The sequence below is a fragment of the Pleurodeles waltl genome, chromosome 1_2 (assembly GCF_031143425.1).
Source record: "Pleurodeles waltl isolate 20211129_DDA chromosome 1_2, aPleWal1.hap1.20221129, whole genome shotgun sequence".
Taxonomy (NCBI): domain Eukaryota; kingdom Metazoa; phylum Chordata; class Amphibia; order Caudata; family Salamandridae; genus Pleurodeles; species Pleurodeles waltl.
The window spans coordinates 1,229,848,418-1,229,864,635 of NC_090437.1; the positions used below are offsets into that span (position 1 = coordinate 1,229,848,418).

The following is a 16,218-nucleotide window of genomic DNA, read 5'->3' on the forward strand; positions in this document are numbered from 1 at the left end:
AGAAACATTTGCTAAGAAGAATGCTAATGCCCGCAGAACCAGTTTGTCTGGAAAGAAGGTGGTGTATGGTGGATTGACACAGACAGCTTGAAGCTCACTCACCCGCCACATGGTTGTAGTGGTGAGGAGACACACTGCCTGGAGAGTGAGAAGCCAGAGTAGTGCACATCAGGAAAAAGAGATCTCAGTTAAGAGCCCACTGTGGTATGACAAAAGGAGAGTGAGGAAACAAATGTTGTAAACTTTTTAAAAATGCATTACAACTGCAGACGTAAGCAACAAAAGCTGATTTGACAACTGCAAAAAAGCTGATAGAGCAGTAAGGTACCCTTTAACAGTGCTCAAAGCAAAGCTTTGCCAGGCAAGGGACAGAACAAACAACAAAAAATCAGACAGCTTTGCCTTGAAGGGTTCTATCTAGCAAGCACCCCACCAATCCACAAATTTGTCTCAACAGATGTATACAGTTTAAGTTGAAGGACTCCTGGCTGCCAAGATGGCATCAACCCCTTCCGAAAGAAATCAAAGGTGTTCAGCTATTGCCGCTCAATATCCTAACATGAAGGTGGAGATTGCTAAGGCTCAGGTGCAGAGCCCTGCTGTCTTTCTGAGAGACAGCAGATCCTCCCAGAGGGGCAGCCTGTTCTGAGGTGGTGAACCGATCGAGCTATGGTTCTTCTCATTCACAGAAGATACTTTGCGTCACCTCTGGGTGTGACTGCCACACGTGATCTGCTAGGTGGCAAGAGCTGAGCTTGTCTGATCTGGCATTTAATGATCCTGGCAGGTGTTTCATCACCAGGAAGAGCCCTTGGTGGTCCGGCCATTTCCAGAGATGCAGGGCTTCCTGGCACAGGGTCTGTGACCCCCCACCCTGCCCTGTTTGTGGCAGTAACACACACTGGTGGTGTTGTCCGTGAGCAATGGCACCAGCCTCCCTTTGATCAGCAGCTAGCAAGGGAGGCTGGGGGAGGTGCCCCCATGCCCATTACTAAGATCTACATTATTTCATGTATATTTAAAGCCACTAAGCATATTAGATCTTTTGGCATAAAAATTGTGAATTATTCTGATGACACTCAACTAATCCTCACTTTGGATAGTACCTCACAATTTCCAATGACAGCTTTCCATTAATGCATGCGAGATGTCTCACAGTAGTTTAGAGCTAACTCCATGAAGTTTAATGGACACAAGACTAAGGTAATGGATTGTCTTTCAGTGTCTCTTTGGAAACCTTTGGCAGCCAAATTTTGGCAACTGGAGGAAAGCTCCGATTGGATAATAGTGTCAGCCATTTGAAATCTAGGAGTTTATATGGATAATGGTCTGTAGTTCTCCACTCACGTTAACAAATTATCCTCCACTTGTTTTGGGCTAATGAGGGTACTCAGTAAAACTCTACCTCTGCTGCCAATGCATCTCTGCCCTCTTGTACAAAGTATTATAATTTTCTGTACAGGCGGCATGCCTATGAAACGGTATGCCGGACTCCCTTTGTTCTGTTAGTTATCACTATGCCTTTAAGAAAGCATTAAAGACCTAGCTCTATAAGCTCTAAAGTTCTTCTATATCTAGATGGGCGTTTGTTTAATTTAGCTTCAGGATGCCTTTTTTAGGCAACAGTTTTGAACTTTATAAGAAGGAGAAGGAGCAGAAGGAGAAGAAGCAGGAGAAGAAAAAGGAGGAGAAGCAGAAGAAGAAGTAGAAGGAGGAGCAGCAGAAGAAGCAGAAGACAAAGAAGCAGAAAAATGAGGACGAGGAGGAGGAAGAGGAGGGTTTTCAACACCAAACCTACGTCCCTCAGCTCCAGAAGGTTGATATGGATCCAGGACTGAACTCCACCTACCCCAGGTGCCTGTCCCAACCAAGAAGCAAAGCTTCTGTCACTACTGTTGGCTCTGAGTGAAGCAGAGAGAGGGGTCCGCCACGGACCCAATCACGGGCCAGTAGCCACCACTGCATGTCTCTTGCATTCTCCGCAGAGATTTAGACATGGTAAGACAGGTCCCCTTGATGTTGGGACCAGAGACCTCAGGTTCCACTGCATCGCCTGCATAAGCCACCTGGCATGCTCAACCAAAAGGATGCAAATGGCCATCAATCGCAGCAGTCTGAGAGGCTAACTCTCTAAAATCCAGGACAGATGCTGAAAGACCAGGATCATAGACTGAATGTCCTGTACTCCCTTTCCTGGGGGAAAGGCATGAAACTAAACCGTGTTCAGAATGGCTCCGGCTCTGTGACTTTGGCACGCTGATAGTGGACCGCCTAGCCTGAAGCAACTACGCCTTCAACAGCCAGTCTTCGAAGTAGGGGAAGACTGGTACAGTACACACCTGACCTCCGGAGATGTGCTGCCAAAACCATCATCACTTCTGAGAACTGGTGCTGAGGGGCACTGGTGAGACCAAAGTGGAGCACAGAGAAATGAAAATGCTTGTGTCTGAACATGAACCACAGATAGCGCTGATGGGCCAGCAGGATGCATATATGAAAATAGGCGTCCTCCAGGTCCAACACCACCAGAGAGACTTCAGGATCGAGAGCAGATGAGACCTGGGACAGGGTGAGCATTCAGAATTTCTCCTTCTTGAGGAAGATGCTGAGAGGGCACAGGTCTAAAATAGGACGAAGGCCTCCGTCCTTCTTGGGCACCAGCAAGCCGTGGAAATAAAACCACAACCTAATTCTGGTGCTAGTATTCTAGATAGCCCTGTTGACCAAAAGGCCTTGTACCCCTGCCTCAAAATGGAGATATGGTCCTCCATCACTGGGGGAGGAAGGCAGGATAGTGTAAAATGTAACAGAGACAAGTGGAAGGTTAACGCACAGCCCCTGCAGGCAATATGTGGGAACCACATGTCTGAAGTTATTACTCGACAATCCAGGAAGAATCATTGGATCCTGCCACTCACCAGGTGGCTGTGCTACACTAACGCCATGTTAAAGGTGCTCTGGATGTGGGGCTATAGAGGAGGGACAGTGGCTTGCACAGCCAGTTGACCTTGGCTATGGGGACAATGGGCACCACAGCCTTGACTGCAAATCTGTTGAGTTCCTTGCTGAGGCTGGCAGTAAGGAATAGTTCTAACAAATCTATTAACAGAACGGTAAGGGTGGTGCAGTTGTGTGAGATGGAGAGGACCAGAGAGCGTGCAGAACTCCTGCTTTCCTTGAAAAGCTCTGAAGCAGAATCAGCTTTGTCCCCAAATAAATGAACCCCATCAAGGTGCATGTCCATAAGGGAGGGCTGGACATCGCCAGGGAACCCAGTTGATGGGAGCAGGAGGACAGGTGTTTGGGTTAGACCTGCCTGTGGACCTTTGAACCACAAAACTTCAGGGAAAGATACTAAGAGAGTAATGCAAGGTCACCAAGAGCAGGGCAATGCCATCTCACAATTTGTCTGTTGGGTGGAGGGCCAGTGCAAGGTTTGGCCCACACTACCGACAGGTATTTGTTTGTGCCTCATTGAATGGTTAAAGGGGCTCAGAAGATGTCTGTCCCAGCTGTGGAACCTCTGCCAATAAATTAGTTTTGGCCTCCAAGGTGAGGAGTTGGAGGTCAGGGACTTTGTCTCCTGTACCCATTACAATAGTATAGAAAGCGGATTCCTCTGTGGCTGGTCCAGGGAGGGAGAGCAGGCCCATTTCAGCAAAGGCGGAGACAACTAGCCTCCTGTAAGCCATGATACCAATTATCATTTTGGTAGGGCTCAGCAAACTCATCACCCACATGAAGATCACTGTCCGAGTCAATGCCAAAAAGTGAGTGTAGGGTGCGTTTGGCAGATCAAGTGAAGGCAGAGGCACCTCAACTGTCATCAGACACAACTTCGGTCGAGGTTGGATAACCACCACTCAGAGTTGGACAGACTATTGGTACCTTTTCATCCAGCGTTGATTGATTCAGTGCCATAGTTTCAGGGGCCCGCGTGAACCATGGTGCTGGAAGTATAGTCAAAATTAGAGCTGGGGGAGTTGTGACTGGCTCGGGGGCTCCAAATAACACCGAGGGCAAAGCTGCTGGCGGTACTTCAGATGAAACGCATCTCTAGGGCCTCAAGGCACGCCAGAAGGAATCAACAAGGATCCAAAGAACAGGAGCATGGCTGCACAAAACTCTTGTTGTTGGTTTGCTGAGAAGTGACAGACAGCCCTAGAAATGGGTTGTGATGGAACCAGTTAGACGGTTGCCTCCAAAGTCAGAAGACTCCAGGAGCAAGAGCCATGGTGCTCCCCCCCACTCCTGCTCATGAGAATGTGAGTGGGAAGTGGGGGCTTAGTTCCACTTCACTTTCTGGTGTTTCTTTTTGGCAGATGATTTGGAACCCAACAAAAACATGAATCTGGAGATGGCTGACTTCTTGAGTGGGAACCGGCCCGAGACAAAACCTCAGGCTTTGTGGTCTCGGATGGCTTCCAGGTTCATCACTGAGCAGCCACTGCAGTTCTCGGTGTTGTGACTCAACCCCAGACACCACAGACACACTTGATAGAGATCTTTTACAGACATCCCCGCCCCCCCATCCCCTGTGCCCCATCAGATAATCCAACCAGTATGGCTCAATGTCTCCCTAAAGAGTCCTGCTGTGTCCTCCCAGAACTGGAATGTTCGGCCCAGCCTCCCCACCCCTCAAGTGCTGCCCTCAATACACCTCCAAGAGTGCTCATGTCAAGGATCTCCCTTTGTTCCCCCAACAGAACCTCCATGTGGGGATCCATCATCCTCGGGTGATTCGGGTTGGAGGGTGAGGGGGTTTGGCAAATCAGGGCATGTATCGTAGCTCTCCACAAGATCAGGTCATCAGCCAATTTCTCATCCCGGTGCACTTTTTTCACATGGACCTCCTCTGCTCCCATCCATTCTATCAAATCACGCTACCATTCCACTGCAATGGGAGGTTTCAGGCTCAGCTATATAAAATGGCAATGCGCCGCTTAGCCAGAGTCAAACCGAGCAGCGTAAATTTCCTACTCAGCTTCTTATTTTTCCTTTTGGGTAGCAGACCCAAGAGGCATTGCCAAATCGTATTGGGAATGGCCCCAACTGTGGCCCTATCGAGCTGTTTGCTAACCTCTATCGAGAATTGCATAACAAGAGGAGAGCACCACACCCCATGGATAATACCTGCCAGTACACTCCTACAGTGCATGCAGCCTGGGTCCCTAACTGGCTTTATAGCAGGTAAATATTAGGGAATAGATGGGCGATGTGGATGATACTGAATTGTATGAGCTTAAATTGTGTATTGATCAATACCTCTCGCACTACTCTGTGTATTCTGGCCCAGTCCTCTGCCGTAACATGGTCATTACTAAACTGTTGCCAAGCCTTCTCAACCTTCAAGGGCATCTCTGGCACATCAGTCCACACTGCCCGATACAAGTGTGTAACGAGCACCCGGCTCCCTGTCATGGTTAACAAAGTGACCAATGTTTGTGTGGGTTCATGGGCATAAAGGAACGTAGGCCAGCTCTCTCGGACTGTGGCAGCAATTCTTGTGTGCTGAACAAACTGTCAAGGCTGCAGGCCAAATGTTTTGAATGCATCCCTGTTAGAAATGGGGTCTCTAGTTGGCAGTCAGTTTACACCCTGTCCACATAGGGACCCTCACATTTGTCAGGGTAAGGGAGACCACACCTTAGATAACCCCTGCTCACCCCCTTGGTAGCTTGGCTCAAGCAGTCAGGATTTTTGTCGTTTTGGTCTTGTCTTATTCAGACAAATGTTGGCTTTTTTTCTAAACTGGTATGGAGTCCTTTTGTAGTATTTTCACTGTGTCACTGTGTGTGTCTGTACAAATACTTTATACATTTCCTCTGAGATAAGCCTTGTAGGAAGCTGGCCTGGTGTTTGGTGAGCACCTATGGTGTTATCACCCTATACCAGATCCAGGTATCCCCTATTAGTGAGGTGTAGTCAGTGTCTAGAAAGCCAGGCTTTCTAGAAGTAGCTGTGGATGAGCAGCCAAGGTTTATCTAGGAGACATGCAATACCACTTATAGTCACACAGCACTTACACACGTGAAAGAACCACACAGTGTAAAAAAAATAAAGGTGGTTTATTTTAGTGACACAAGTACTAGAATACTATATAGGCAATACTCTACTAGAAGGTGAGTAAACCCAGTATTAAATAAATCTTAGTTGTCAGGAATGAGCATAAAAAGTAATAGAAAACAGTGCAATAACAATAGACAGTAGTGACCCTAGGGGGAGACCAAACCATATACTAAAAAAATGTAATGTGAATGATTCCAGATTCCGAGGTAAGTGGAATCTGTAGAGGAACTGGGAGCCCCAAAAGGTAAGTACCAGAGTGTCCGCCAGCGACCAGGAGAGAAGAGGTAAGTACCTGGTTTTTCCCAAACCCACAGAGAAACTTTGTGAAAGGACCCAAGCAAGAATGCAAATAACAGAAGGTGGATCCAGCCAGAAGAGGACATGCAAATGAAGGGGACCAAGTCCAGTTCCACTTGGAGTGTCCAGTTGGGGCAGGAGCCACTACCCACCCTTCTGGAGATGCAGGACTAGGACGACAGTGAAGACCAGAAGTCAGCTAAGCAGCAGAGGAAGAGTTCCAGAAGTGATGCAGTTGATGTCCCACATCCAAAGAAGGGCTGCAGTCCATCAACAAGCCTAAGGAGCCCCCAGAGTGCATGGATCTTACAACCAATACTGGCAACAGTATTGGGGCATGAATCCGAAGTGTTTGATACCAAACACACTCAGGATCGGAGTTACCATTATGTAGCTGGACATTGGTAGTGACCTATTTTCCAGTAAATATGTAAAATGGCGTCCCCGCACTTACAAAGCCCAGGAAAATGGAGCTGGAGCTCATGGGGGCACCTTTGCTCCTGCGTGGGTGCCCTCACACACAGGTACCTGAACCCTGTCCTCTGAGCTAGGAGGGCATACCATAGGGGAGACTTACAGTGACCTGTAGTGAAAAGGGTGCATGCACCCTTTTACGCATGCTGCAATAGCAGGCCTGCAAACACACTTTGCATGGGCTCCCATGCGTGGCATAATGCATGCTGTAGCCCATGGGCAACCCCTGGTGGCCCAAAGCCCTGGGAACCTAGGTACCACATACTAGGGACACAAATGGGGGCACCAGTATGCAAATTGTGGGGAGTAAAAAGTTATGGACAACCAAATCCAGAGGGAGAGAGCACAGTTACTGTGGTCCTGGTTTGCAGGATCCACAGTCAAAACACACTGACATCAGGCAAAAAGTGGGGGTAACAGTGCCAAAAAGAGGGTAATTTCATAAAAGCCTGACTGCTCGTATAAAGCTACCAAAGAGGCGTGCATGGCTTATATTAGCTGTGTGGCTGGCTTACCCTGACTGGAGTGAAGGTCTCTGCTCGGACAGGGTGCAAACCACTGCCCACTACAGATCCCATTTCTAACAGACCTCTCGACCTGTCCAATCTCTGACAGCCAGAATAGGCTGTGTGTTATGCCCGTGCTCAATCAACCAGTCACCCTGCTCTAGCTCCCTCCATGTGCAAGCGCCGTCCATAGGAGAGCTGCACAGGTTTCTACAGATAATCCAATAGGGAATACACACATTGGTTGGCTCTGCCCCATTCCTGGACAACTTCCTAATTATGTCGGAGGGCTGACACTAATGCAATCATTTTCCCTTCCTGGATAGTCAGATCTCTCTCTCTAAGGTTTGACGTATAGCTGTGGAAGCAGCCATACACACTCCTCTCAGCACCAATCTCACAGCATCCCACTCCACCGCCCTACGCATGGTACTCTCCCAATTGTGCGCAAAATAATCATTAAGGGCTTCAGCTATTTCCCCCTTAAAGACCAGGTCCTGCTCTCATCCCCCACAGCAGCACACAGCATATGGGTCTAGCCAAGGAGTCGCTCGACAGATATCTATGCAAGTATGCCTTGTCAGTCACTCTCAGCGCTACGTCTGCCTGTATCAGGAAGTAATCCTTCAGGCTGCTGGCGTATAAAGGGAATATGTGCATGCTCAATGGTTGTTGGGCCTGCCATGTATCTACCAGCGCTATACCTGCCATAGCCTGCTTGAGGGCTTCAGTCATATTTGGCTTTGTGCCCTCCCGTGGGGGACATATAGTTAAATCCCCATCCAGAACACAAGTAAGGTCGCCAGCTAGTACAATCTCAGTAGGCATGTAACCTTGTGCTGCTGTCACTACCTACCCAAAGTAGTCGGCACTATCTGCATTGGGTGCAGAAATGCTAATGGGACAGATTTCAGGAGCATCCAATACTGTATAACGTACCTCTCCTCCAGGTCCACACACACCTGTGTCTTCCGAAACAGGATCCCAGTGGCTTTCCATACAAGGGCCCCTCGTGCAAATCCAGAACAGGAAGTAGCATACACTTGCCCTCTCCATTTTTTCCACAGGCTGGCATGCAATCTCCCCATAATAGTTTTTTCCATGCAAGAATGTGATCGCAATACCATATCTTTTTAAGTAGGTATACACTCTATAGAGTTTTTCCGGTCTATTCAGCACTGACCCATTCCATGTGAGGAACTTGGCACTAATCATGTGTTCTGCATATCTGTGGCATTCAGGTATCAGTGCCCCACCAATGGGCCTCAGTGCCCACTGTATAATATCAGTCAGTCAGTCAAATAACTTTATTCGGCGTATTGCCATAAAAGTACACATGCATACATATACATCATCATAAAATACAATACTTATTGCATATTTCAAAAAGCAAGACTCTTCAATCTACAGGTCTATGGTACCTAAACGTGCCACTTGAACCTACTAAATATAAGATAATAAATACTTATAAAATAATGTACAGCAATAAAACAATACCTAGATTCCATTAATAAATAATCACATTACTGATTCATATCGATTCCTAATAATAATAGCAGATTTGATAAAACTTAAAATGGAGCTACATATTTGTTTGGACGAGAGGCTTTGAATGCCAATCAATCCTTCTTTATAAGATGAGGTGTGCAAATTACGCAAGATAGGTAGTAAAAAAGTTTCCCTAGTAGCTGAATAGAGTGTACAAAATAAAATGAAGTGACTGTACTTTGTTTCAAAAATTGTCACAAGGGTATGATGGTAATGTTTTTTCCCACACGCATTTTGTTGGAAACGCCAATCTAAAATGTATCATATTGAGTCTAAAAAGTACAAGTAAAGAGTATAGGGAGGGAATTGGAAACCAAACAAAATAAGGTTCTAACAAATTTGAGGATGGAATTTGTACATATGAAGCAAAAGAACTCAATTTCTCTGCCGCTTGATATCTAGAATTCATAACATACTCTTTATATCGAAATGTAACAATTTCCTTCGCATTGGCGGGCAAGAGCTCTGGTTTAAGATACATAGACTCCAAGTCCAAGTTTCGGAAGCAGTTATGAACAAAGTTTAACCATGGAATTTTGTTATGGTTTGCTAATGAAATACAGTCTTTTACACACTCATGTGTTAAGGTAGCCACCGGATTTAACCATACTTTTATCCATAAGAGAAAGGGGGCAATATCTATCAAATCTGTAATGTAACCAATCCCCAGCTCCTCATGGCATATAATATTCGCTACGTTCTTGGGTACCATAAGTAGCCGGTGAAGAAATGTATTCTCTGCCCGTTGTAGAGTAATTGAGCTGGTATATCCCCAGAGGCCATCCCCATAAATTGCCGCCGAGACACATTTAGACTTATAAAGCGTAATGATCTGGTGTACCGGTCTATGCCCCAGTCAGCGAGCGAAGCGAAAAATTACTTCGACATTTCTTTCCATTTGTTGAAGTTTAAAATTCAAATGGAATTTCCATGACAGAGAAGAACTTAGGTGCAGACCTAAGTAACAAAAATTGTTTACCTTTGTTAGAGTGTTCCCTCCCATTATAAAACTTTTAGTGCGTGTGTTCTTGGAACCGCAAATCATAACATGCGACTTTTTAAAATTGACTTTCAGATCGAGATCCTGAGTGTGTGTTAAAAAAAGGTCCAAATGGATCTGTAGGCCATTAGCCGTGCGAGCAATTAAAATGGCATCATCAGCATACAATAAAATCGGCAATTGTCTAAGACCTACCCTTGGAAAATCCTTGCCATTTTGAGATAAATAGTTATACAAGCCATTTATGTACAACAGAAATAAAAAAAGGAGCCAAAGTAGAGCCCTGCCTGACGTCCCGATTAGATGCAAGGGGTTGTGATCTTTCACCATGTTGTCCAAACTTAATTGTAATAGTAAGGTTAGAATATAAGCGTTTGATCAGATCCAACAAATCTTGCTCAACCCCCATTGTGTCCAATATTTCCCACTGTATAATATCAAATGTCCATCTGGCATATGGACCACCCCACTAAAACATATCAACAGGACGTAACATTCCCTCCAAATACCCCTTCAACCTCCCATCCCTAGGTAATATACACAGAGCTCCTTTCGGCACAAACATCAGCCAAAAGGGTACTGATCACCAAATAAAAACCCACCCACCACAACTAATGCAAACTAAATTAAACCCTGGGTGTGGTCAAAGGCTAAGGAACCTTGTCCCCCAAAGGTCGCAAGACCAGTATAGGTACTCAGCAAACCTCTAGAGGACGGGTCCTCAGCCACTCTCGCTGTGGAGCAAAAAAAAACATTACATATTGGGATTATTTCCATGTCACCTGGGTATTTAGGAGCAGTAACGGCCACAGCAGGGGTCAGGTCATCCATGACACAGGAGATTATACAGTAATTTATCACTTCAACATTTGTCTGCAGTGGACACAGTACCCCTCACCCAGGTGCAAGGGCCAACCTGTACAGTGAGTTCCGTGTCCATATTTCAGGGCTCCTTGTGTTCATTCATTGTCTTCATCCCTCACTCAGATCAGCAATCATCTCCAGCTAATCCCCATATGGCAAACCAGGTCCTCATCGAGGGGTCTGGATCAACTAGCCAGCATCCATGCTTTTGCTCAGGATATCAGGTAATAGTCGAGTTTGTGGAAAAGAGATTTGGGCTGAGGGTCCCGACGTGGCAAACTATAGAGTTCCATCCGGGCATACTAGGATCCCATCCCCTTCATCAGCCTCCGAGTTCTTCCTCACCACCGGCAGAGATCTCCTGCTCCTGCCAGAACGTCGCACAGGCCAGTTTCAGGCCCCCCTCAGCATAGGAGATCCCGAAGTATGGTTGTATCCCAGTGTGTCCAGATAATCTATGGCCTCCTGTGGAGATTCCTAAAAGTGGGCTTGCCCATCATATTGGATTTTGAGTTTGTCAGGAAACATCAGACTATACTATACTATACTAAATATTTTGTTCTCTCAGTTTCTTTTCAACAGGGAGGAAATTCTTGCAGAGATCTTGGATCCAAAGGGTGAAGTCTGGGTGTATGAATATTTGTGTGTCCTCGTAAATCTAGGGGGGCATGCATACGCACAAGACGCAGTATGACATCTTGGTCGCTGTAATTAAAAAGCCAAGCTATTATCATTCTAGGCGGTGCCCCGGGCTGCGGGACCACCGGCAGCACCCAGAGCGTAATTTCAATTGTAAAAAACTTACGAGTTACTGGGGCTTAATCGTGATCACAATCTAGTCTTCCAGGAATAGTTATGCTGAGGGGCCCTCTGCATGTTCCGGGAAGCCCACAAGAAGGTTGCTGTTCCAACAGGATCACTCCACAGGTTCATCCAGGCGCTTCTCCATACACATAGCACTCTTACGTCCAGCCACTGCAACCCTCAGTGACTTAACCTCCTTTTTTAATACATCCACATCATCTTCCACAGCTGTAGTTCATAGGTCCACATGCAGATGCTTCATTTCAATGACCATCAGGTCCATTTTCCCCTCCTGTGCAACTCGGGACTGTTTCATAGCCACGAGTACTGTCACAGTGGGGGGCAGGGTCCCGGACTCCAGCACGCTGCTCCTGCCCATGTTCCAGCACTGGTGCATCAGGCAGAGTGATCGTATACTGGTCTATTTTGTTAGATAGCGCTGCCCTTGCCCCCTTCACCTTACCCATTATGGCAGCACTGTGGCAGCTTGCCCTTCAGAGCACTGTCAACTCTCCTGTTGGTCCACTATCTGTTGTCAAACAGCTACGGTCACCCTGTCACAGCCCGCTGGCCAGCAGACCCACAACACTGGACTCATTTCTGCTTCAGTCGTCATCGCAAGCCCAACAGGTATTCGCATCAGCACTGGACCCGTGGTTTTACCTGCTCATCATCCACAGGGCCTTCCGCTTCAGCCCGGTCTCCGGGGCAGGTTTTTCCCAGGATGGGCAGAAGGGTGTCAAGTGCCACCGCCTTCCCTGCACTGGCCGACCGGGATACTCTGATCCCAAAGTGTGCTTGACTGCAATACACCGGGGGCACAGCCAGCACACAAGGATCCAGTGCATTGCACCATGGTAGCTTCACTTCAGCCTCTGCCCCAGTAGCCCCCATTGTCTCTGCGGTCTGGTCATCAGCCAGCGCCCCTCCAGGTCTCTGGTACTGTTCCACTTGGGCCCAGCCCGTAGCACCTGGCGGCCGCCATCACTCTCTGGGCCCTTATGGGTGCCTGTTCATGTTGCACACTCTGCCATCTTTCCAGCCATATGGCACCAGGTGGTGGTGGTGCTTGCTTGCAGCTCCCCATTCAGAGACCGGCCGTCCTAGGTGCAGTCCTAGCAACTGGGCCTCTCAGCACTTCCCCAGTACTCTCAGGACATTCGGGGCTTGGGCCGCTGCCCACCGCCAGCATCTTCCTCTCAGCGTCTCTCACTATCTCGACCCTGGATGTAGGCCTTGCCTCTAGAGGTCCCAGCAACCTCAATCAAGCTCTCAGTCACCGTCACCTCTCCTTGGCGCCATAAGAAAGCAAGATTCCATCTGCCTACTTGCCCCTGCTATCTTGCATTAGGGCTCGGTGTTCCCGCCATGCCGGCCATCAGGTTTCTCCAGCTGCGCCCTCCACGGCATGCTGATCCCTGAGGGAGGGAGATGAGCCTTAGCTCCGGGGCCCAATCCCCCTTAAGGGCCCCCTGGTCCATAACTGAAGGTGTGTTTCAAACGACACCAGGGCCTGCTATCCGCACCTGCGATTCTCAGACACTGCCACCCGGGGCAAGGCACAATTTAAAGTTTATGGGGGCCGCTTGCCATCTGGGCAGCAACAGCACCCCCACAGGGGACTCAGCCATGCGGATTATGGCCACAGGGCATTCAGCCATGCAGATTATGCAGAATTTGTTAGGATTATAATCTCCACAGTGGGAGTAGCCAGGAGTCGTGTCTACGCGGCCACTTGCCAGGCTATGCCCCTTTCACACACATTTGTTTGCAACAGTCCCTACAGGGTTTGAAACCCAATGTTTTAGGGAGTGAGCACTCTTGTACACTGAAGAAATTTTGAGGAACATATTGAGGTAAGTGTTTCTAAAAGACGAGATCGAGCGTAACAGATCCACGTTTAGTGGCGTGAAGAGAAAGAAACTGATGTCAGTGTGCCAGAGTGGCAGATATAAAGACTACGAACATCAATTCCAGAGGGAACGGGGTCAGTGCAGAGCAGCACAGTAGCACCTATGAGTGCGCAAAGGTATCGCTGAACAGTTTCCAGTTCCAGTCTCACGCCTGAGGAATAATCAAAAGGTGAGGAATCTACAGTTAGTAGTCCCTCTCAGAAGATGGCTATATTCTAGGAAAAGCAGGGGCCAAATATCAACACAGCATTTTGCCTGGGACTCTGAAAATATTTGCACTGGCGCTGGGGATAACTTACCTCCTCAGGGAAGTGCTCAATTGCCCATCACAGAAAGATGGGTTGATGGGCTCTTTCTTTTGCTTTTCCACCCAAAGCCATATTCATAGAAAGGTCCAGATCCAGGTCAAACTGTGCTGAACAACTTCATGGACAAGGAAAGCTGACATGGCAGCTGACCGGATTAGCTATCTATGTCAAATGTGCTATAATGACGGAAGGCACAGCTTGCAGGTAATTTTGAAGCTTTATACTGAATACCAGAATATGTACATCCATCAAGAAAATGCTGCTGCACCTCCTCATCACTCACCACCAACTGCCACCCGCCAAACTTCCCGGCTCCTCACGTCAACCAGCACGCTACCACAAGATGTTCCCCTCCAAGTGCTGCTTGAGGTGAGCACAATCTGAATTTGTCATAATAGCTCATCTTCAGGACTAGCTGTCACTGCTGGCGGGCAGTTAAGGGAGAGGAGTATATATAACTCCATTAATGACTGATGCAGAAGGGAAGTTGTGATTCTCTGCTGTACCCTGTTTTGGATCTTCCAGACACTAAAAAGGCTCATATGACATTTTGCATTGCCTAGGACGGCCCAGGGGGAGCACTTTATCTCCTCACTCATGCAAACCAGTGGCCATTGTATCCCACAATATATATTATTTTTCTGCACTGTTAAGGATATTTATGATTTCCTTTCTGTGGTGTTGTCTGTCTTCCGAAGATTTGAGTATGCATTGTTTTGTACATCATATTTCATCATGACCAGCACTTGGTGTTTATGTTCATAAATAGGTTGCCTGTCAAGTTTTCACAGTACAAATCCTCCAAAACTGTAAGCCTTTTAATGTTCCTTACTGTTCCAGCACTGATCCCTTGCTTCTGCTTTCATCGTTTCTTCACTCCTAATAAATGTTTTCTGCCTTTGGGGACAAGATAATTGCACACGCTGGAACATATGCAAACGTCTAAAGCACTAGTAAAACTACTTCACGCTTAAAGTGTCTCTACAAAAAGGTGTTCTGCTTGGGCTTTAGAATCTTTTCAGCCCCCCTCGTATTTGAATATTTTATAGGTTTTCAAGTTTTTCACTGTGATGTTTATGATTTATAAGACCTTTATTCAATCTACTCCCGGAGAAGGCTATCTGATGCATTGTGATGCCAGTTTGGTCTTGTAAACGTAAAAGTGGAAAATTATTGACAGTTAAAAACAAATGTCATGTTAAAATATACACTTTCAAAATAAAGACCATCAATAGAATGACTCGAAATGGTAACCTGCTGCAAAAACAAAGGCCACACAAAACATCTACCTAAACACTTTACACACTTTACTACCTTTTAAAATTGTAAATTCCAGCAAAACTCAGACCTGGCTATTGTAGGACTGTAATAAAACAAGATTAGTCCTAGTATATTTGGGGACATAAACGTGGCTGTTGAAATGGGTGCAGATCGAACTTTACATAGGTAGTTATCTTATATGGTCTCTATTTTTGCAGTCTGTAAATTCCCCATGAGACATAAGAGGAAGGTAGTTAAATAAATATAATTTCTTCAGTAAATGGATTAAATAAATACACGTTTACCTAGCGGGTGGAACAGCAATGAGGTCAAGAAAGAACATATCGGGACTGAATTCAGACTCCAAATTTCCACTATTTTCAAGTCCAGAAAAGATGCGATTCAGAAAAAACCCTAGATAAATAAAACAAGGTTACTTGGAGAAACTGTAAAAAAATCAAAAATTTGACAGAGTGGCTCTGAAGAATACATACAAGACAGCATTATGATGTATACTATTGAGTATTACTTAATAACGGAAACAAGAGTTTTTTTAATGAAATAAATGGGTTTTAAAAAGTCAAAAAGTTCACACGTTAAATGGAGTTCTTTTTCCAAGTGCAATCTAGCCTTTTTCGAGGAGATTTCACAAAAGATCTGTAACAGAACAGGGTGACCACGACAAGCTGGGATGCACCTAAAAGTCGGATTGCTTTTTGTAGAGTCGAAAGATGTATTTTTGGGCAACCATGTTTGCACAATAAACACTTTCAATTTCCACCTCACAAGTAAGATAGCAGCGTTAAGCACTGTATGAATTTGCCTTATCAGGCCAGAGAGGAGGAATATGTGTTCTAGAAGACTAAAGATGGGATTTGGGTAGAACGTTTTGCAAACCCATAGTCCTTGCTCGCAAGAAGGATGTACAGTGTGTGAACTCTGTAGGGACAGTGCCTATTCCACTTCCTCTTGTACACCTTAACCTTCAGATGCCATCTCAGAGTTAGACGAAGAGCTGGTTTTAGAAGGCTTTGACTATAGAGCACTGTTGGAAAATGGGATTACAGAGGTAGGAGCTGTGATGCAAGCCAGTCAGTCTGACCCAGAAGTACCTCAAACCCACCACAGAATTTCTGAGGTCTATGGCAAGCTTAGTATTTCAGTGTATGACCTGC

General features: G+C 46.4%; 1 protein-coding gene across 1 annotated transcript in view; it reads right to left on the reverse strand.

The window, feature by feature from the left end:
• Positions 1 to 16,218, reverse strand: part of POLR1A (RNA polymerase I subunit A) — a 361,957-nt gene that overhangs the window by 290,577 nt on the left and 55,162 nt on the right. Inside the window, exon 8 of the mRNA XM_069204279.1 lies at positions 15,349 to 15,457. Coding sequence (XP_069060380.1) covers positions 15,349 to 15,457 — 109 coding nt within the window. The remainder of the gene's footprint in view (positions 1 to 15,348; positions 15,458 to 16,218) is intronic.